At 35.2% G+C, this 21,391-nt stretch overlaps 3 protein-coding genes across 3 annotated transcripts; 2 read left to right on the top strand and 1 right to left on the bottom strand.

Moving 5' to 3' along the window:
• Positions 1-92: 92 nt before the first annotated feature.
• LOC140771711 (uncharacterized) lies at positions 93-1,992 on the top strand. The gene is made up of 2 exons (XM_073113333.1): positions 93-941; positions 1,119-1,992. Exons 1-2 carry the CDS (start codon positions 890-892, stop codon positions 1,799-1,801), a joined length of 735 nt encoding a protein of 244 aa, XP_072969434.1. The 5' UTR covers positions 93-889; the 3' UTR covers positions 1,802-1,992.
• A 1,399-nt stretch (positions 1,993-3,391) lies between these two features.
• LOC140772495 (amino acid permease 3) lies at positions 3,392-5,687 on the bottom strand. Its single transcript, XM_073114590.1, has 6 exons — positions 5,371-5,687; positions 5,049-5,282; positions 4,838-4,931; positions 4,521-4,735; positions 4,274-4,413; positions 3,392-4,179 (listed from the first exon to the last, which is right to left on the bottom strand). The coding sequence occupies exons 1-6, from the start codon at positions 5,486-5,488 to the stop codon at positions 3,523-3,525; spliced, it is 1,458 nt and encodes a 485-aa protein (XP_072970691.1). The 5' UTR covers positions 5,489-5,687; the 3' UTR covers positions 3,392-3,522.
• An 11,008-nt stretch (positions 5,688-16,695) lies between these two features.
• Positions 16,696-19,280, top strand: LOC140772011 (glutathione S-transferase TCHQD). Its single transcript, XM_073113889.1, has 3 exons — positions 16,696-16,865; positions 17,913-18,123; positions 18,247-19,280. The coding sequence occupies exons 2-3, from the start codon at positions 17,915-17,917 to the stop codon at positions 18,833-18,835; spliced, it is 798 nt and encodes a 265-aa protein (XP_072969990.1). The 5' UTR covers positions 16,696-16,865; positions 17,913-17,914; the 3' UTR covers positions 18,836-19,280.
• The last annotated feature ends 2,111 nt before the right edge of the window (positions 19,281-21,391 follow it).

The following is a 21,391-nucleotide window of genomic DNA, read 5'->3' as shown; positions in this document are numbered from 1 at the left end:
AAACATGGAATTATAATAGCATAGGAGCAGTTTTTACAATCAGTGCTTTTGTAGTTCTAAAGGTTATTTTAGTTTTTGTTTAACAAAAATGTTGTCTTAGTTAAGATTTGCAAGATCTCATTACGCAACTATTTGCAAGTGCAAAGTTCTCAGTCATAGTCGTACTACCATGGTATTTAGGTGGAACAGCATAACACAGATGATAGTTTCGCTGAAGTTTGTTAAGATATTTCCCTAAGCCATCATCTACTAATCATGTAAATGCAGTTATTCTTATAACAGGTTTTGTGCTATTGGAGATCTTTTCAGCAATCTTCTGAGGTATGATTTTATTCTTGTCAATGTAAGCACTCTTGTTTAGCAGCAGAAGAGTACTAATAAATCTTTAGACCATACATTTGTTATACTGTATAGGCTCTGCAGTTACTGTTACTACTATTACTGCCACATGATATTTGTGAATATCAGCTCGATTGAGAATTATTTAGGATCGTGCAATATAATAAGATGCTGCTCTGTCTGCATATCGATGTCGAAGATATACAAAAATATTTGATGTGACAAGGAATAATTAAAGTGAAAATTTAGTGCTTTACCAATAGATATTCAAATGAAGACTACCAACCAAAATATAGTAGAGCAGCATAATCTCTGTATTTGTAACCAAGGAGATCTTTCAGAATAATTGAGGGAATAAGTACTTGCATAATAGTGCAAATGATTCTTTGTGTCTTTTTTCTTCTTTTCAGATTGAGGACAAAAGACAGCAGCTATACTCATTTCAGTGGTATCAAGGATTGGCCAGAAAGAACTTGTGATTTGCAATTCCCTTTTTAGCTGGGTCTTCTGTAACAAAACATGAGTGATTTGAGCCACTAGGCATCCGTTCATGTTTCCTACTTTGCACTCTTCAACATTAAGTGCATTCTCACTGGACTTAGGTGAGAAGTCCCTTCTTTCTGTTAGAAACTTACTTCTACTTGAAACAATGGCAGTATTTTACCTGTCTGCATTTGAAGTAGAAGCAAAGAAACCAACCTCATTATCACCATAACATCTTATATGAACTTATCTTTGATCTGTCTGCTCCATTGGTATAATGGTTATGGAGAGAGTAGAGGTGGATACTGCTCGTCCATTCCGGTCGGTGAAAGAGGCGGTTGCAGTCTTCGGTGAGCTCTTTCTAGCAGGTGAGCCTTCTTATCAGAAGACCAACTCAAATGTCAAACTAGATCAACCTATGAAGCCAGTGCAAATTTATTCATCGCCATCTCCAAAGCCTCCGAATTCTGCATCAGCTTCGCCGCCTTCCTACTCCTCTTCAGTGTTCAATCAAGACAGAGAAGATGATCTCACAACTCTCAACTCTTTGAAGAAGTTGGAAGCAGAAGTAGCAGGAATGAGGCAAGAACTTACTGTTCTGAAGAAGAGGGAGTCTGAGATGGAATTAGCAGTGGCAAGTCTGAATGCTCAACTTAACAAGTGCTTGTCTAAATTGGCAGAGTTTGAGGCAGAAAAAGCAGCAGAGATCAGTATGCAAATCGAAGAGAATCCCGATAAAGTTCGAAGTTACCGATGGCAAGAGGAGAGTAAAGACATGGCGGCAAATTTCGAGTACTTGCCTTCTCTGGCTCAGGCACTTAAAATTAATGGAGAGATGAGGAATGAATTTAATGGAACAAGGATGAGGAAAGTGCAAAAGAAGAAGCCTATCATTCCTCTGGTTGGAGATATATTCTCCAGGAAGAAGAGCTTAAGTGATCGCAACTCTCTCTACTCTCAGTCCTCCTACATATGGTAAGTTCTTTGGCTTGTGAGTAAATCAAGTGCTTGTTTTGTATCTTTCATCTGTGGATTTCCTTGCCAATATGTTTCAAAGAATAATCTCTTCTTCCATCTTACATTCTGTTGTTGTAACACAAACAATTTCTTGTACCTTTGAGAGACACGAAAGATATTTGAATGTTGATTCATCTTAAATGATGTGATGTTATCTAATAACTTAAGCTTTTAGATTAATCAATCATATAACAATTTTCGCTCATAAAAGTTGATCATGGAATTAATGTTCCATGCTTCATTTAAACTTTATATAACTACATGGTCCATACGAATACTTCTAACATAAGCTAGTTAATTGCTCTCTTCGAAAGTTATAACCTCATCATATATATATAGGACATTACTTAAAGATTGATTTAAACTAAAAGTTGATAAGAATCAAATTTAAATTAAAACCTATCTCTTATAAAAATAAAGGATCAAGTTTAAACTATACGGTATCAAGTGATATTTTTTATAATTAAGGTCTAATTATATCTATCACAGTCATATCTAATGGAATAAAAATAGTTAAGCGCACACTAATATGTATTTTTTTATTAAAAAATGTGGTGTTGGAACAGATACCGAAAAACTAAAAACTGGCAGGCATTCGTTTCGACACACAAAAATTAGTTATTATAGCCGTTAGATTAGGATTATAAAATTTGAAAGGGTAATGAGGTACTTGCCTTTTTTATTTAATTATACTAAAACAAGATATTTATGTCTTTTTAATATTAATTCATTCTTTATTTAACAGTCAGTTAACTTATGATAACAGTAAGGACATGAATGCAAATAAGGAAGGTTATAAAGGGTATAGATGTCAAATTGCCAATACAAACTTTAGAAGGGTATAAGAGCAAATAAGAGATTTTTTAGGGGTATAAATACAAAAAAAACCTTTCTTTTAATGAGAAAAACCATTAATATGCGTTAACGAAACGCTCTGCTGACTGCTCCGCTCCCAACTATCCATCATCCACGTGTCAAGTGTAATAAAATAACTTAAAATTTTACTTTCGGAAACTACCTTAGAAGGCAGGATCCGGTCCTACACGGATTCTATCAACAAAAAAGGAAATCCGACCCACCGTGTTTGGGACCCAACTGCAGGAATTTCCAGCACATCCCATTATTTGGCAGCCTCTGGTTGGTCTCCCGAACAAAAGCTGCCTATCATTAAAAACACCCACCACTTGATGCATTTGGGACTGCAGGCGATCCGCTTTTTGTCCCAAGAATCTCTCCCCCCGTGGACCGCCCACCACCATTGGGCAATGATCCACTCCGGGATCCGAGCCTTCTCACAGCCATCCCTTTTTTGCCTTTTGACCCCCCAACTTTTTCCTTTTCCTAGATGAACCCCCCCACGCATCTTCGAAAGCTACAGGAGTGGCCGAGACGAGACCTCGATTGAATCCGAACTTTGCCAAACATAAAACGCATTTGGTCTGTTCCTGATCAAAATGAAAACAAAAACATCTATTCTTGTATTCATTCGTCTGATCCTTCTTATTGCTTCTACTTGGATCACCCCCACCCCCACCCCCACCCAAAACATCTGAATAATAATAATGATAATAACAACAACGACGACGACGACGATGACAACGACAACGGTAACAACAGCTGTTGTTGTTGTTAGTTGTAATACTAGGACAGTGGTGGTAATAGTAGAATGTAACAAGTTTTGATTCAGTAGCTAGATTCGAACGGCCGGTAAACTTTGAGGTCGGAGATGACTCCGGCGATGGAGCCGATGGCGGCAGCGATGGAGATGGCGAGGCAGGCGAGGCTAAGCATTTGGAGGCACACCCACCTGGTGCTCCACTTGGGTATTCTCTTCTGAGCAATGTACATCTCCACCGGGAAGTAGACGGTGAGGGGCCAGAAGCCGAGGGCGCCGAGGAGGCCGACGACGTCGTTGAAGAAGGGAAGGAGCATGGAGATGACCGTCGTCAGCACGACGAAAGCCGACCGCCATACGAGCCGGAAGAGGTTGAGGTTGTAGGTTTTGTTTGGGGCGATTGGGATCGTGATCACCCTAGTGATGAGGGTGGATTCCGGGAAGGCGGCGAGGGCCCACTTCTCGACGAAGGCGAAGATCGGCTGGCAGAAGACCTGGTATGCCCCGATGAGGTGGATGACGATGGCCGCGTTGGCGATGTCGAGGAGCCAGTAGGGGTTGTAGAAACCGAAGCCGGTGAGGAGGTTTCCGGGGGCGTCGTCGCCGAAGGCGGCGTATCCCATGCAGCCACACAGCATGTAGAAGATCGTCGTCACCACCACGCTGATGAGCGTCGCCCTCTTCATCACCTTCGCTTCCGACGGCGGCGGAGCTTTTATCGTATCCTGAGATATTTTTAAAAAAATAATAATAAAAAAATCATCAGCTCGTAGATCACAACTGTTGTACGTATCCAATCAAAGCGACTCGCTAATTTACCTGGATCTCGATGAGGATGATGGAGTAGGAGTAGGCAAAGGCGATGTCGCCAAAGGCTTGAAGACTGCGCCAAATCTTCTGGGTCTCTGTAACGGCGCCGATACTGATCCCGGTGAGGCTTCCCTTGATGCTCTTATTGGCTATAAAAGAAACAGAGGAAAACAGAGTAATCACTACGTGATCATTCTAAGAAGAAGAAGAAGAAGAAGAAGTAGCTCTTCTGAGCTAATTAAGGAGTTGAGTATACCGATGACTTGGACGATGCCGAGGGCGAGGCCGATGGAGGAGTACGTGATCGACATCACGGCGGCGACGATGGACAACCACCAGATCTGATCGAAGTCGGGGATTTGCGAGAAGACGATCTCGATCACACCGAACAAGATCATGTATGGATTGCTCGACATGCGGCATGGGTTCTTGTGGCCTTTCTCGTGGAAGCAATTTGATCTCCTAATCGCCCTGCTCCAACCCAAAACCAAACGAATTAAAACACTACACTTTTTTACTCAAATAAAGAAGAGCAGTGAACTTGAGATTAGTGTTCGAACGCCACTAGCTTACAGCATGCTAATAGAAGCAGCGATGGTGTATCCAATGGCTACTCCGAAGAGATTCGCGTACTGGATGAATCCACAAAGCTTCACCTTGAGCCCACCTGCTCGTTTTGATGTCAGAGAAATTAGATTGATAGTTGTAGTAAAAAAATAAAAATAGAAATAAAACGATCTCATCTTTTTTTTTTTTATTTGATGTGGGATAGTTGGGAACACACCGAGATTGGCATGGACTGCGTCCATGTACGTGTAGTTGCGCTTTCCGGTGCTCGGATCGCCGGACCGGTAGCAGTCAGAGAGAAGAGCCGAAGTGTAGTAGATCACGAAGGAGAAGAGAAACATGACGGCCGGGCCGGCGACCCACCCGAGCTGAGCTATCGCCCAAGCCAGCGAGAGCACGCCGGAGCCGATCACCGCAGTGATGATATGCGCGCTGGCCGTCCAAACCGTACCTGAATCAAAAGACTCCAACTTTAGCTCAAATCGGACACAAAGATGGAAACTTTGATGACCAGGAAGCACGAAGGCCTTGCTCTTTACCCGTTCTCTTGAGTCTACCATCGTCGTCGAAGCATTTCGAGGCGCCATGCTCGAGAGAGACCTCCATGGCCGGGTAACCATTCTGCTGGTAGTACTTGGAGCTGCCGTTCTCCACCATTGTTGCCCAACAAACAACTCAGAGGAAGAAATTTCTTTATATATGTATCGACTAGTAATGATCGAAAAGAAATAAGCAATTAAAGTTTGGATTCGTTTTCAAGTATTAAAGTTATTAGCCCAGCTACCCACCAATCCTGGACTACTACGATACTTTAAGCAGGGAGGAGAGTAGAAAGAGTAGAGAGACGAGGGATGGACGATAGAAGAGCTGAGATAACCTCTATATATAGAAAGGTGGGGGAAAAGGCTGTTCACACTCAGTGGCCAAGACTAATTTATTCAATTATGAGAGCCACTTTTTTATCAAATTAAGAAAGATCTATAGCTTTAGGTGCATATAAACGCAGAAGAAATTAGTTTTTTTTTTTAAAGAATTTTTTATAAATTACACTTTATATTTTACTTATTTTATTATTCGTACTTCGTCTTTTAGGATTTTATGACGCTACCACTCCTTTTTCCTATGATATTTATTTTAACACCTTGAGTAAACTTAATTTAACCATAATAAAAAAGAATATTCTGTTATAATCCACTATGTAATTTATAATATTCCTAAATTATCTGTATACTCATCTCTAATTTTATTTATACCTCGAACATCCATAACTTATTGCTTTTTTTCCAAACTATGAAGAACATCGTCTAAATGTCAAGCCGTCCTCAGAGCTTCCAAACTCCAAGTCGTGGAGATCTTAGAGCTCCCTAAACACCAAGCTGGCTTTGTTGCTTGCGACCTCAAAGACAGAGAGTGAAATGAAGAAAATTTTGGGAAAGATGGAGAAAAATAGGGTTTCAACTTAGAGATGAGAAAATTAGGTGGTGAAGTTGGAGGAAGCTTCTGAGGTTTATACATCGCAGGGATTTTGGGGGGGTTCCTGTAGGGTTGTAGGGTTTGATATTTTAAGTTTGTGGGGTAGGGTTTAGTTTGAGGAAAAAGATTTTGTGAGAATTTAAGTTAGATCAGGACCTTATAAGAGTATTTTAGTAATCTTTGAACTAGAGCCATATAAACCATATAAACATAGTTAATGTCCGTTAGCTAAAGTAATGTTAGGTGTTAAATAAACATTATAGAAAAAATGAGGGGTGGCGTTATAAATATTCCAAAGACGAGATGCGAATTACAAAATAAACAAACTATAGATTATGATTTGTAAAAATCATTCTTTTTATTAAATAATATTCTAATAGAGCTTTATAGAATACAAATAGAAGGGCCAGGAGGAAACAAGACGAGCGAGTACTAAAAGGCACGATTATGAGATGAGTAAAGAAGCACTAGCGAATATTGTAAAAATGTACAACTGATATTCTTGAGCGCGATTCGAGTTTATTGTGACTATTTTATTCTCATCTATAATTTAGCGAGGAATTATATAAGCATGTTTTTAGTGATTAATAATTAAAGGTATTTTTAATATTAGATTTTTATGATTTGTGAGGTGTAGAAGGCAGGAGGAAAAAACCTGACCTAATTTTGCCTTTTTAGACATCATGTTCAAGTCAACGCGGAGGTCTCTCTCTCTGACGACCCTAACAGGAGTCAACGATGGAATCAAGTCTTCATATCTCTCATTCAACTATGAAACCAAGTAGGAAAGAAAGGATCAAGTGGAACTAAAGGGAGGCCTCAAATTTTTCTTCTAAATTAATGTTTTCATTCAGCTATTTTTTTTTAAATTTTTTATTTTATTTTAAGATGGGGAAGTCTAACCTAACAAAAAAAAAATTAATAATTTTTTTTAATATTAACCGAGTTTCACTTTAAACGAAACCCTACCTGCTTCGGCGCCCCTCGAGCTCAACTACTCTTAAATGTATATTATTCATAATTTACTATATAAATATTTGTCTCAAAATTATTTTGGACTTAGTTTTTTCTTAATAAGCGTTAGTTTCTATATAAATGAGTTAAAATAATCTTAATATCGAAGATTAAACTAAGGGTATTTTAGTTTTAGATAGTTGCCGTTATGGTACGGGAAAGTTAACTAAGAATATATTTGAGTCATTAAAAATAAAATGAAAAGATTAGATGAGAAACTATTCATATAATTGGGTGTGAATAATAACAAAAATAATATATTCCTTTGATTTTATATGTGAAAGTTTATATAATATTATTTTTTTATTAAAAAGAAAAGAATTAATTCTTGTGCACTAATACTTACAAAATATTTGGTAGTTGTTTTGATTTTGTTTTTAAAGCTACTAATTACATTTATAAAATTAATTTTAGGCATATAAAATGGAGAGAAAAAAAAAAGTGAACCCAAATTAAATCTACACCATTAACAACAATTAGTAATCTGAAAAAAAAATTAATTAAATCCACTTAAACATTAATAACTTATCACAATCTTATAAAATCATATCTAATAATCAATGAAAGCACTATGAATGATCCTGAATTAATTTGGTGGTCAAGGTTCTCAAAACAATTATCCTTGTTCTTTACAATTATTAGCTTCGAAATTAGTAATAAAGCAGAGGTGTAGAAAAAAAGGATGAATAATATAAATGGAAGCATCTAGGGTTTGGAGAAAGTGATGGAATCGACCACCTTTGTTAATTGGCTTGTTCCATCATTAGAGAAGCTTAATTACCATGCACTTGCTAATTAATCGGATAAGTTATTGCGTCACTTGCTTTTGATTCCAAAGACTGAGGAAGAGAAAGAAAGAACCCTAATATGTTCTTTAAGTTGGGACATTAATTAGGGTTTGTAGGTGACTTTTCGCTAATAATGATGGATTAGAGTAAGTTATTATTAACATCTCCATTATGTGTAATATAGACATATGTACACGTGGGATGACGAGGAACGCCAAATGTGCTACACTTTTCTTTTTGTCTCCCCTTTTAGCATTCCTTGGAGTAAAAATTTCCATTATTTTTTTTAAGGGAAGTGGGAAATTTAATGGTGCCCTAGTTAAACCGATGTTCGTTGAGATTCGAAAGATTCCAACATGAGGTCATGCATATAAAATGGGCTCCTTTAACTATTTGATCACTATCCCATCATTAGGGGAGCACTAGATTAGAGTTGGCAATTGGGTCGAGTTTGCCGAAGTCGAATTGAGTCATGATAATGCAAACATGAAATATGACCTATTTATTAAATGTGTCAAAATTTCCTTAAATGAATGCAAACGTATTTATTAAATAGATTACACCGGTCATAAACGGATTATTAGGCGGCACAAGTTATTTAAATTTATATGAATTTATTTCGATCATTCTACGTCGTAAATGAGTTGGCGGGTCCAGGTTATAAATAGATTGAGGTAACAAACATGAATATAACCCATTTAATAATCGACTTAGATAGGTTGAACCATTTACTTTAGATTAAATGTAAACTCGTTTAGAAGTTAGATTACAACGTTACGATTATCGGGTTGAGTACTTTTGCCACCCCTACACTAGATAGTAAATTGTACAAAGTCTGTCACCGGTAAGGCTATCAAAATAATCGAGCTAGCTCGAGTTAAAAATAAGTTGAGCCGAGTTTAATCTTCAAAATATGCTCGAAAATAATTTTGAGCAAAACTTAATCCTCGGTAAGTCTCAAAATGACTATATATATAATGTTCTAAGATTTGTTTAAGTGGATTAATTGTTTATGTACCATGATATTGTAAAGTTGAGTTCTGGATTATGATCCTATCATATCTTTTCGGATATTTTTATTAGTTTATATTTTTGTAATATTTATATTTTTATAATTAAGTTAGAATTTTTTTTAGTTTGATTCAAAGTCTAAATCGAGCTCGTTCAAACTCAAAATTAGGCTAAAATTGATTAAGACTTAAAATTATTTATTGATATGCTCATTTAGGCTCGAGCTCAAAATTAATTCAAATTAAAATAATTTTAATTCAAAATTAATTATAAAACTATGCTCAAAATTATTTTCAATTCAAGCTTAATAGATAGGGGTGAAAACGGATCGGATACGGATCGGATAGTGCTCAACCCATATTCGGATCCATATTATCAGTCCGGATACGGATATTAGACGGATAGTAAAATTTAAAACCATATCCTAACTAAACGGATACGGATAATTTTCGAATAAAGGATCGGATCTTAAACAGATATTAATTGAATTTAAAATAATTATAATATTTTATTTAGATATAATTAACATAAAATTATTAAGAGTTTTACAATAAATAATTTTTTCGTATGTCAAATATATAAAATTAGAGAAATTAATCTCTATAAATAATATACAAAGTATTATTAGTAACAATATTAATATTTACTATTTAAATAAGAAAACTAAAAACTGTAAATCATTTAAAAAAAATATGCGGGTAAACGGATATCCGATATCCGTATCCGAATCCGAAAAATATATCCGACCCGTATCCGAATCCGTATCCGAATTTTTTTCAAAACTTCTATTCGTATCCGAATCGAATAAAATTTTTTTATCCGAATCCGATCCGAGTCGGGTCGGATAGCGGGTCGGGTCGGAGTTAATCCGACTAGTTTTCACCCCTATTGACAGAGCTAGATTAAACGCCTGGTGTAGGTTATCTTATATGGCATTCTTGGCATTTTAAACTAAATTTCCTGCAAGTAACAAAGTAAATAGCAACGAGGATTTAAATTTAAATTTAAATTTAAATTCTCAGTACTTCAAAGTTAAGCATATGATTCCTTGCAGTCTAGACCAAATTGCAATTGCTAAACTTTTTCATCCAAAACTAACAAGAATCAATATATTCTTCATAACTAAGTTGCTAAATTAAAATAGATTATATTCTCCGGAGATAATTAAGTCTTTCAAACTCCTATTAACGACTAAAATGAATAATAATTGCAACTTGGTGTATGCCGTGTAGGGGTTAAGTACTTAAATTTGAAGTATATATTAAAATTAGACTAAAAAATATAGGATAATCTATAATTTATCCTCTTCTTTTAGATATAAATTTGTTTACAGATTGAGCACAAAAACTAGTGAGTTTAACTTAAAAGTGATAAAATTACCTTGTTAAAATGTTGAACATGATACTATCTATAACTACTTGTCTTGTGTCAAAATCCTAGTAGGGCTTCTTTTAATTAAATTTCAAGCTATATATACTAATAGGTCATCAGCTTAAGAAGGTCATAGAATTAGGCAATGTCTAGTAGTCATATAACTTAAGAGGATGTCATAGTTTAGGCATTAGTCAAAAGAAATTTGAATTGAAGGGTGAGATATTAGTTTTATATATATGATCCAGAACTCAGTCAGGAATGTGGTTAGATGTCAAGTAGTGTATACATCAACATGAGGAAAATGAGAAGACATTATATGAACAATATCTTGTCCATAATTTTTTAACAACTTTGCTGAATCAAATCCATTTTGGTCCAATGTTGTGGACCCAATATGGGTCCATAAATGAAGTCAAAACCTACTTTCGTGCTTTAGATTCAACATTGTAGGCATGGAGGGGTCTAGATTTAAGTCTAAAGTTCCACAAGATACATCCATGTCAAGAGAAGGTATTTTAATGCAAGCATGCAAAGAACCGGCGCCGCGAGAGCGATGACGGATGATAATTTCCTCTTCTATTTCTTATTCAACTACTACTTTTTTGATTTCTAGGGTTCGATTATCCTGATTCAGACGGTGTCGCTTGGTGTGACAGTAAGATTCGTCATCGCATACTAAATCATGAAAACAACTTAACGTCTTTAACAATGAGAATAAGACTGTATACATTATGCGCCCAAATACTAGATAAGAGAATATTAATCTCGATGCCAACTTTCCCTAGATGTGCCTTGTTATCTACTTACTCTATTATTGCTCTCCTTTTTAAGCGAATACTTGCTCAATAAGATTGTCGAGTGCTGTAGTTTCTCAACATCCAAAAATTAAGTAACCTCAGTAGTGCGTGCATGTCATGAATGCATGCATGCATGCATGCATGATCTCGAAGTTTATCAAGAAGCCAAAAAAAAAAGAATGCTTATTCTAGCACTTGTTCAAAAGTTCTTGGTGTTTAATCAATGAGTTGCAAGTGACCTAAATTGCCAACTTGAGAGGTAAAGGGAGCACTTAATTGGTTGTGTTTATCCCATGTGATTCATATTCATCAGCAAGAACAAGATGGATAATCACAAACTATATATATATATATATATATATTACCTTAATCTTATGCATAGTTTTCATGTTTTATAGGATGGAAGAGATTGATTGATTAATTAATCATTAAGCATATATTTATATAGTTAGTTATCAACATCATTAGTGTTATCTGATAAGATAAGAGAGTCCAAACTAGCCAAACAAAATGGTCTAAGAAAGCTGCAAAAGAAAGCCATCACTCTAATACTGAAGATTTGGTCAGCATCTGAAGGATTGTTCAAGAGGGTGGTTGTAATCTGGAGGAAGAGAAAACTGGGGAAGGGGAATATTAGTCAAAAAGTTTGATGAGCTTGATCTGCTTGGATTATTTCTGAATAAGGAATCATGGACCACTGCTTTCGTTTGGCTGTTACCAAGAATTAGAATAAGAACATAAATTTGGAATACAAACATTATCATTCATCAATCTTGGAAAATATATATACATAATGGTGACAAAAAAAATGGTGAGGTGGAGATGAAGAGTAATTGTTACATTTAGCATTACTACAATATGAATGAAAGAGATGTTTGTTTCAACATTGCAGAATATGAATGCTGGTTTATTATTGACTCCATTACTGAAGCAAGTTGTTTCCATGACTTCAAGACAGTACTCAAATTCCTTTTTGGAAAGAGAGAGGAAGAAAGGAATTTGGAGAAAGGAAGTTGAGCAAGGGAAAACTCTTTGTGACCTTCAAGATTTCTCACATCAAGCTACATCAATGTTGATCAAAACCTTTAAACAACAAGAAGAATTGGTAGGAAAACTTACTTCCTAACATACAAGACTGTCTGCATCATCAGTTTTCTTAGTTTTCGTAATTGATCATCCTTCAAGATTCAATGACTAGTCATTGTTTCTTTGCTAAATGAATGAAATTAGTCATGAAATCTAATTAAGTCAATATGCACAATCTCCAAGCAAGAGAAAAGTAGTCCATAAGCACTTTAATTTAGATACTTTGGTACTATGACTTTCACACAGGCTCTGATATCATATTAGATAATAAATACAATAAAGGTTTTTAAATTAATAGATCTAGATGACAAAACAATGAAGTCATTAATTAACAACCTTAATCAAAAATTGTGAATTACCATTGCCTATTTTTATTATCATTAATAGTCAACTCGTAGTGGTCTTTTATCAGTCGACTCATATATTTTATTTTTATTACCTCAAAAATTACTAATGTAACTCCGCTTATTATTAAAAAAATAACTATATAGATAAGTTAACTTTAACTATATAAACATAATGATCATAATACCAAGTATAAATTCATAAGATTCAAACCTCGATCGAAAAAGTTAAATCTATGACGACGCTCTCAACCTCAGCTCATTTAGATCATTCACCTCTACTATAAGTACCATCAATTCCCTCTTTAGTAGACAATTTTTGTTGAGGAGTATTTTAGTTATTTATTCTTTTATTTTCAAAATATCCCCTAAAATCAAATGTGGGATATATATAAAGAAAAAAAAAATTGAAAAGAGATGATGTAGTAGAGGATGGAGATGGGCAATATGAACAGGTGCTAAAGGGAAGGGAAGAGTGCCACACATGGAAGAGAAGATATATATATATATATATATATATATATATATATATATATATATATATATATATATATATGATTGGGATCAAGAAAAGGCTCTTCCAAAATGATCACGAGGAGCCACTTTGGAAGACTTCAATCTGATGGGATGCATGTGATGTTATCTTATTATAGTGGAAGTGAAAGTGGAAATGGGAGTGGAAGTGGAAGTGCTCTCAAAATCTATCTCTTTCATTCTTCTCCCTTCCTCCTCTCTCTCTCCTCTATCTCTTCTTAAAGTGTACGTACCGGTGCAAGTTTACTCCGGCCGCCGCCGTGGTCAACTCTTCTGCTCTCGAGCCCATACGATCATTGTGATCATCCCACGCTTTTCATCCACTAATTAAGCCGAGTCACACCCATTCCCTTCTCACTTTTCTGCTACTTAATCATATCATCGTATGTAGTTGCTCAATAAAAACTATACTTATGAAAGCTATAAAGATGTTAAGCATATAAAATTAATATCTGTATCACTTTTTGTATTTTTAATTGATTAACTCATAGATATCAGAAAGTAACTTAGAGGATAATCATATGTTGTTGACTGGCAGGCAAATCAGGAGCCATTATCTGCTCCTTTTGATCTATAATCTCTCTTTCAAACAAAGTAAAAAGTAAATTAAAGGATAATCATATTAAAAATCACTCATGTTCAGAAAGATATACATGAAAATAAAACTATCTGGAGAGAGATCTTTCTATGGTTTCTATCCCACTGGCAAACTCTTGGAGATCTTTTGTTGTTTAACCTTTGTTTTCCTCTAATCAAGGGTTGATATTTTCTTAAACCAAACTTTTGTTTTCCTTGAAGAGTTTTTATACTTTCTTGTCATCACTTTAAGAGTTCTCCTGTGTCTACCAAATGATATGCAAAAAGAGATATGGAGTAGAAAATGGATAGGTTTGGTAGATTTGCTTTAGAGTGGGATCTTTTGACCTAAATGATATCATTTCTTTTTAACTTTTGGGGCAAAGTGATTTTGCTCCAAATTGGCTACAGCCCATGCATGTAGGGTGGCAAGCATACAAGTCTACAGATTACCTGCCACAACTAACCCAATCTTGTGTCTGGAATCTGCAAACAGTATAATAGACTATTATCAGGTCAAGTTCCATCCCAATATTCATAAAAGAAATTTACACAAAAATAATATATATATATATATATATATATGATTAGATATCGAGTTAAATCTGAAAATTTATAGAACGGACGCTATAAGATGAGCACAGGAGCATTGATGGATAACCGGTTATAAAAAAAATCTCTTAGATGTGTTTGAAATAATTTAGAATCATTGTACAGCGAAGATATAGTTGATTGTAGTTTGGACTTTGGACTCTATAGAGCTATAGATTATTTATGAGATTTGAGGTGAATGCTCGTGGTTTGTTCTAATAATTTACATAAGTAGGTGATATTATTTTTCTATCGGAGAATTTTCCGCATAATTCCTTGTGCCTGAGTTTTCTATGATTGTGTTATTTTCTTTCCTAATTAGGTAAGACTGGATCATATCCGGAGTATGAGAATGCTTTCGATGTAATATTGTTATTTTTTTTACTTATTTTTGATGCAAAGTGTATTCATCAAAGACTCTCCATAGAATATTACAAAGTTAATGACCCCTTGGTGAGTAACAAAGAAAATAATGTGCAACTCTTTATATAGGTTTTCTCTAGATCCTCCTGGGGTAAAAGATTCACTACATTTGTCTATAAAATAATTAAAGGCAAAAATGTTGACTATATATAAAGTTGATGATCCTTTTGTCCACCATTGCTTTACCTTCTTTGAACTATATGATTCACCTCTATTAGAAATTCTTCAGCAAGGGAGAGGTTTCTTAGCATAATGAGGGAAAATTGAGTCCAAGTGTAGAAAAAAGAAGGTAAAGAACTAAAAATAGTCAGCAATGCATGAAAAGAAATGTCTCAAAGAATATATTTGCATGAGTATGAGGTCAGGGTATATATATATATCATTACAATAAAATATTTAGAGAATTAACTTCTTAAAGTCAAACATGATGAAGATGATACTTATGTACATTTAAAATGAAGGCTTTCTTGGATCTTCCATTTAATGCATGCTTGATAACTAAACTGATTTAAGAACAAAAATAAAAACTTAAACTCAATCATAATGCTGGCTAAGTTCTTCAATGACATTTACTTGTAGGAAATTAAAATATCTCCTAAAATGCATCTACTAATGTAGGTTTCGACTCAGGCTGAAGAAGGCTAATCCCGATACCGAATCGAATAATTCTCCGGTCGGGCTCGAGTCAGGTTAAATCTTTAGTCAAGCTGAATTGTTGACCAAAAATTTTGGGCAGGCTTCTGGTGGGCTTTGGGCCTCATGAGCAGCCCTAAACTCTATACCATCCAATATATGGGAAAGAAAGCTTCCAAATCCTTATGCTAGTCAACAAAAGAAACAGAGGAGAACAGAGTTTTTATGAATGAAAGCCTCCCAAATTTTGCTTCCAAATCCTTATACTAGTAGTCATAAAAGAAACAGAGGAGAACAGAGTAATTATGAAGGAAAGCCTCCCAACTTTAGCTCCATCCCAATACAAAGATCAAAACTTTGATAGCTACGAGGCACCATCTTTAGATCTGTGAACAATCTTGGAGTAATCAATTCGTTCTGGGGAATTGGAGATGCCAATATACAGCAAGAAACTTAGCAACTTTAACTATATGCTTAATTGCATCATACTTATTTAATAACAGAAAAATAAGGCCATTAAAAGAGCTGGGGATTGTTCCAGATGGTGGTTGCAATTGGAGAAGGAAAAGATTGAATTGATTCATTGATATATATATACATAGGGAATATAATAATTAAGTTTGCTATCAGTATTCGTATCTAAATAAATTATATAATTGTTACTAAAATTTTAATAATGTTATAATTGTCACTAATTTTTTTAATTATTATAATTAAAATGATCTCCAATTTAGTCAATAAAGCCTAATCCTACGTGAACGATAGATGAGTTACTTATGTTAACGGATTAGGGTTAAGTCGGTTGAGGTACTAAACACAAATATGATTCGATTATTAATTAGACAGATCTCGGATGACTAATCTCAAATCCGCCCTTAATAACCATGAAATAAAATATTTGGGTCTTGAGTTATAAACAAATCTTTTCGGGCTATAAACAAATAAATTTTTTATCATATTATAAACGGATTATCATGTCATGAACATATTAACGGATCGATCATAAACGAGTTAAACCGGTTGACAGAATGACAAATCCAAATTTAATTAGGCTAAACTCAAACCCATTAGCCGCCCTAAATAACCATTAATTGTGGCAGTTACATCCATGCCCACATCACCTGGTCGTGTGAAAACCGTCTCATTGACCTTCCACTTCCTTTCTCTCTCTAAAAGGAAAGTCTCCTTTGGTGTTATTCCATACCTACCATACAATAAAACCAGAGAGAAAGAGATAGAGAGAGAGAGAGAGATGTGAAGCATTTCCCAGAATGAAAGGAAATATATAGGAGGAAAAAGAAAAGGTCACTGCTTTACAGATAAACACTTTCCCGAATCATCACAAAGGCGAATCTCGGCCCTCTCGCTGCTCCGCTCCCATTTGATCCAGGTATTGCGCTCGCTCGCTCTCCTCTTCTCGAATTTTGGGTTTTTTTCCTGATTGTTTTAGCTCGATCGTATCGATTCTTACGTCCAAGAAACGTCCTTTTGGGGGGGATTAACTCGGGGAGATTACGTATACGGTAACCCACCCAGTCTTGAATCGATCAGAGTTCTGAGTTTTGTCATAAAACATACAGAATTGGATGGTTTGATGGTTATGAATCAAGTTATTAGATTTTTCGAGTTGGTATAATCAAAAGCTTGAGGTTTTGGATTTGACGGATTAACAAACTAATAACCACAGTCTGATTTTGGTTATGTCTGATCTTTGATTTTGGTGTTAATTTCTCAAGGATAATTGTAAAGCCTTACTATTGGATTATTCCATATTTCTGTCACTTGTTCCATGTTCTTTAAGATCAATTCCTTTTCACAATCGCTTGGTGGTCTTGTTGACTGCGTGTGAATGAATTACTGCAGAATATGTGCGAAAATTTTGCATGAGTATATTACATCAGAGACTTCCCTCTGATCGATTATATAGAGGGGTGTTCCCTTGTTCTTAAATCCTTTAAATATGATGGCTTTGAAAATGAAGTCTTGTCATCAGATAAACAAAGATAGTTTATTTTAGACTAGTACTCAATCCATTTGTAGTGATCTTAGACTGTAGATATTGGTCAGTCTTTATTTATCTTAAGAAAAAGAATAATTGCCCATCTTCTTTAATTAGATATTATATACTTATTATCTCCCTTTACCAAAAGATTGATTTTGTGGTTGCAGTTTTTCTCTAGTTATAAGTGAAAAATCTTTTTGAACAACAAATGGCAGAGTTTTACCTGTTAAATCAAATGATGCATCATTGGTTTTGGCTCTCTGGAGTTGCAATTTGTATCTGAGAGAGTGAGAGTGCACTTGTATGAGTTTGCTATCTTTGACCTGGTGCAATATTTGATAGTCACTTTCACAAATCTAATTTGTATACCATCTTCCAGATCATTTAAGTTTTTTGAAAAATTGAAGGTAATATGATATTTGAATCTTGATGCAGTAATGCAGCTCTACCACCATCCTTACTCGATGAACAGCCAGAAAGTGCGGTTAGCATTGGAAGAGAAGGGTATTGATTATACATCATACCATCTTAATCCTTTGACAGGGAAAAACATGGATGCTTCATTCTTTCGCATGAATCCATCGGCTAAACTTCCTGTTTTCCAAAATGGATCTCACATCATTTTCAGCACGATCGACATTATCCAGTATGTCATCGTTTAAGATTATTATTATTTTTAGTGCAAACGAAAATTTATCTCATTCTTTGTTTCTACATCAATGTTATTTGATACTGTACAGTTTGACATGGATTCATCCGTAATATATAGGTATATAGACAGACTCACAGTCTCTTTGAGCGGTGAAGATGCTCCTATCAGTAGGGAAGTTCTGGATTGGATCCAAAAAGTTGAGAATTGGAACCCCAAGTGGTTCACCCTGTCTCACATTCCAACAAAGTACCGGATGTTCGTTTCCAAATTCATTCGGCGAGTGATAATTGCTCGGATGGCTGAAGCTCCTGATCTGGCCAGTGTGTACCACATTAAACTTCGAGAGGCTTATGAGACAGAAGACAAGTTGAAGGATCTTGATACTGTGAAGCAGAGCGAAGAAAAACTGAGCAGACTACTTGATGATGCAGAGAAACAGCTGTATCAGACGACATACCTTGCCGGTGAAGAGTTCACTCTGGCGGACTCGATGTTCATTCCGGTGCTGGTGCGCATAACACTGCTCGATCTTGAAGAGGAGTATATCATTTGCAGGCCCAAGATTATGGAGTACTATAATTTGGTGAAGCACAGACCTAGCTACAAAGTGGTGATTGGAAAGTATTTCTCAGGATGGAGGAAGAACCAAACACTTTATAAGACCGTGTTTTTTCTATTGATTAGAAAATTGTTCAGAAGGTATTAAACTTGATTCATAGTGGCAGTTCCTTTGGGTGAGATGAAGCTGTGGACCAGATTGTACAGTGGTGTATATGTGTAGTATAAGGTTTGCCTTGAAGACCGAAGATGGTAAGGAGACGATTCCACCGACATTTTTGAAGGTAGAAATCTGTTGAGAAACAAAATTTCCTTGATGGGCTCGGTTCGAAATTCAAATAAGGTCAGGTTGACTGGCTATTTCAGACCTTCTATCTTCTTAATTTCTAGACCTTCTTCTTTCAAGGAGCGTGCATCCTTTTTGTTTAGAATGAATGATCTTTGGTCATGTACAAGCGTGCAAAGTTTCCATGAGCTTTTCCTGTATTTGTCCGTGAAAGAATGAAATAATGTGTAATGTTCTTTGTACATTGAAAACTTCTCTCCGGTTCATGGTATCTGGGGATGAATTACACTAGATTTTTGATTGTCGATCATTGGATCAGATGTTTTGCTTACTGTTCAAACTCATATATTGATGCCTAGACCTGGTACTAGCATATTCTGATGGGTTTCAGGGCATGCTGCAAGTTCTTTGACTGTGAGGGGGAAAATATCAAAAATTTCTAAGATGGTTTTTTTAGTTTTATCAACTTGTTGCATATAATTAATGAAGTTCCAATTAACAAGGCTTCAGTTCTCAATTGTTACAAAGTTGTCACCTTTGCATAGCTGATAGCAGCACCCTGTCACCCTGTGAGGCTTGTGCCTTTACAGATGGCCCAAAAAGGGATTCCTTTGCCTTCTAAAACTACGCAATATTATGCCTAAATGTCTAGCTGCTCTTTGACATCACATTGCAGCATGAATCTCAGGTTTAGAGGGCATAAATATCTCTTTGACAAGACATCTCTTACCTTATTGCAGAAAGTAAGATAACTTTAATGAAAAAGTGCTCAAATTATTTAAGAGACTTGGGTTGTGTTCAAGCACTAAGTCATTTTACCATATATATATATCTAATTCTTTGCAAGCATTCAGAAGGGATGATGAATCTTGGAAGTCATGTTTTTTATTGTAGTGCTATCTCGTCTGAGTTCTCTTCAACAACAAGAAAAGAAAACACGTTGAATCAAATTCATATTCATAAATATCCCACAGGGAAAGCACAAATATATGAAAAATAAAATAAAAAATTTTAAAAAAAATCTGCATTGGAGATGTCTTGTGATTTAGAGTCTCTTGTAGATTGAACTGTTCATAGCAATGCAGTCAAATTTCCTGTCATGCTGCAAGTACAATGAAAGATACTACTACATGCAGAGCAGCAGATGGTCCTATTTTATCTTCCCCAAAGAATATGATCTACTGTTACACTCATAAGGACAGTAACCCAGTGATTTGACGAACCTTTATGCTCATGCTGTCAGAGTAGCCAGGGTTAAAAGGATTCAAAGGGAGTTTTTTGACCAAATTAACTCTCCTAAATATATTTATTTTATATTTAGTATACTTTAAGTTTTAAATAGATACTAAGTAATTAAAAATAGTGAATTCTAAATATAAATGCTGACTGGGTGAGCTGACTTATATAAAGATTTAAATACCACTAAAAATATTACTAGATGTGAGGAAAAATATTTCCATATAAGTTTTTTCTTTGATTTAGTGACTTCCAAATACAAATGATTGATTGATCAACAATTTATATGAAATCTTAGTCATTATTAAACCTAGCCAGCAACTTATATTTAGAAATCATTAACTTTGCCAACAATTTTGTAACTCATTTAGTATTATATTTAAGTTTCAATGTGAATTAGACATGTGATAGAAAATTTTAATTGATTTAAAATAGTCCAAAACTCATTCAAGTTTTTACCCTCACTTGTTGATGGATAAGGCAGGTAGACAAGCATTGTAGTGCTTCCTATCATTGTCTGACACAGCTTGCCAGGAAAAAGGATGATGCTTGCATTCATTCATCCTTCAATACTAAGAAATCCGAGCAAGAAATCATGGCTTTTCCTCAAGAAAGCAAGGAATTTGTTGCTTTATGGATATGTAGATTGATACCTATAAAAGCACAAATACCAAAAGAAATTCCAGTCAATTTGACAAGTATACGATTTTCTCTATTTCTCCATTATAAACCATTTAGTTACTCTTATGCCCTAATCAGCTTGAGGCAAATCATGGGCATGACATGTTGATCTTGTTGTTTACATCAAATTAATTAATACTGGCTAATCATAAAATTGGATGGAATTTATCAAGGGTAAGTAACATTTTAGTTCCCTGTTAAGGAATTCATAACTTAAATAAAGAACAAACAAGACTATCTGCTCAAGTACACAATAAATCAGTTCCCTTATAGTTCCTAACCTGTGTTAAACTTAATGTAGGCAGCACGTAGTAAAACTATGAAACCAAATTTGAATTTCTGCTAAAAGAAAACTAACATGATAAGAAATGTAAGAAGTATATTTATTCGTGACGCCTGATTATATTTGAAAGCAGACTCCTAGAATGCAGAGTTGTGGTATCGATGAACAATGAGATCTATACTGCATTAAGGCCTTGACTCATCCACCTATTAATGAGA

This window comes from Typha angustifolia, chromosome 12 (assembly GCF_048772165.1).
Source record: "Typha angustifolia cultivar Huaian chromosome 12, ASM4877216v1, whole genome shotgun sequence".
In the NCBI taxonomy this organism is placed as follows: Eukaryota; Viridiplantae; Streptophyta; class Magnoliopsida; order Poales; family Typhaceae; genus Typha; species Typha angustifolia.
Note: the sequence above shows the minus strand (reverse complement) of the source record. Positions and strands in the feature narration are given on the sequence as shown.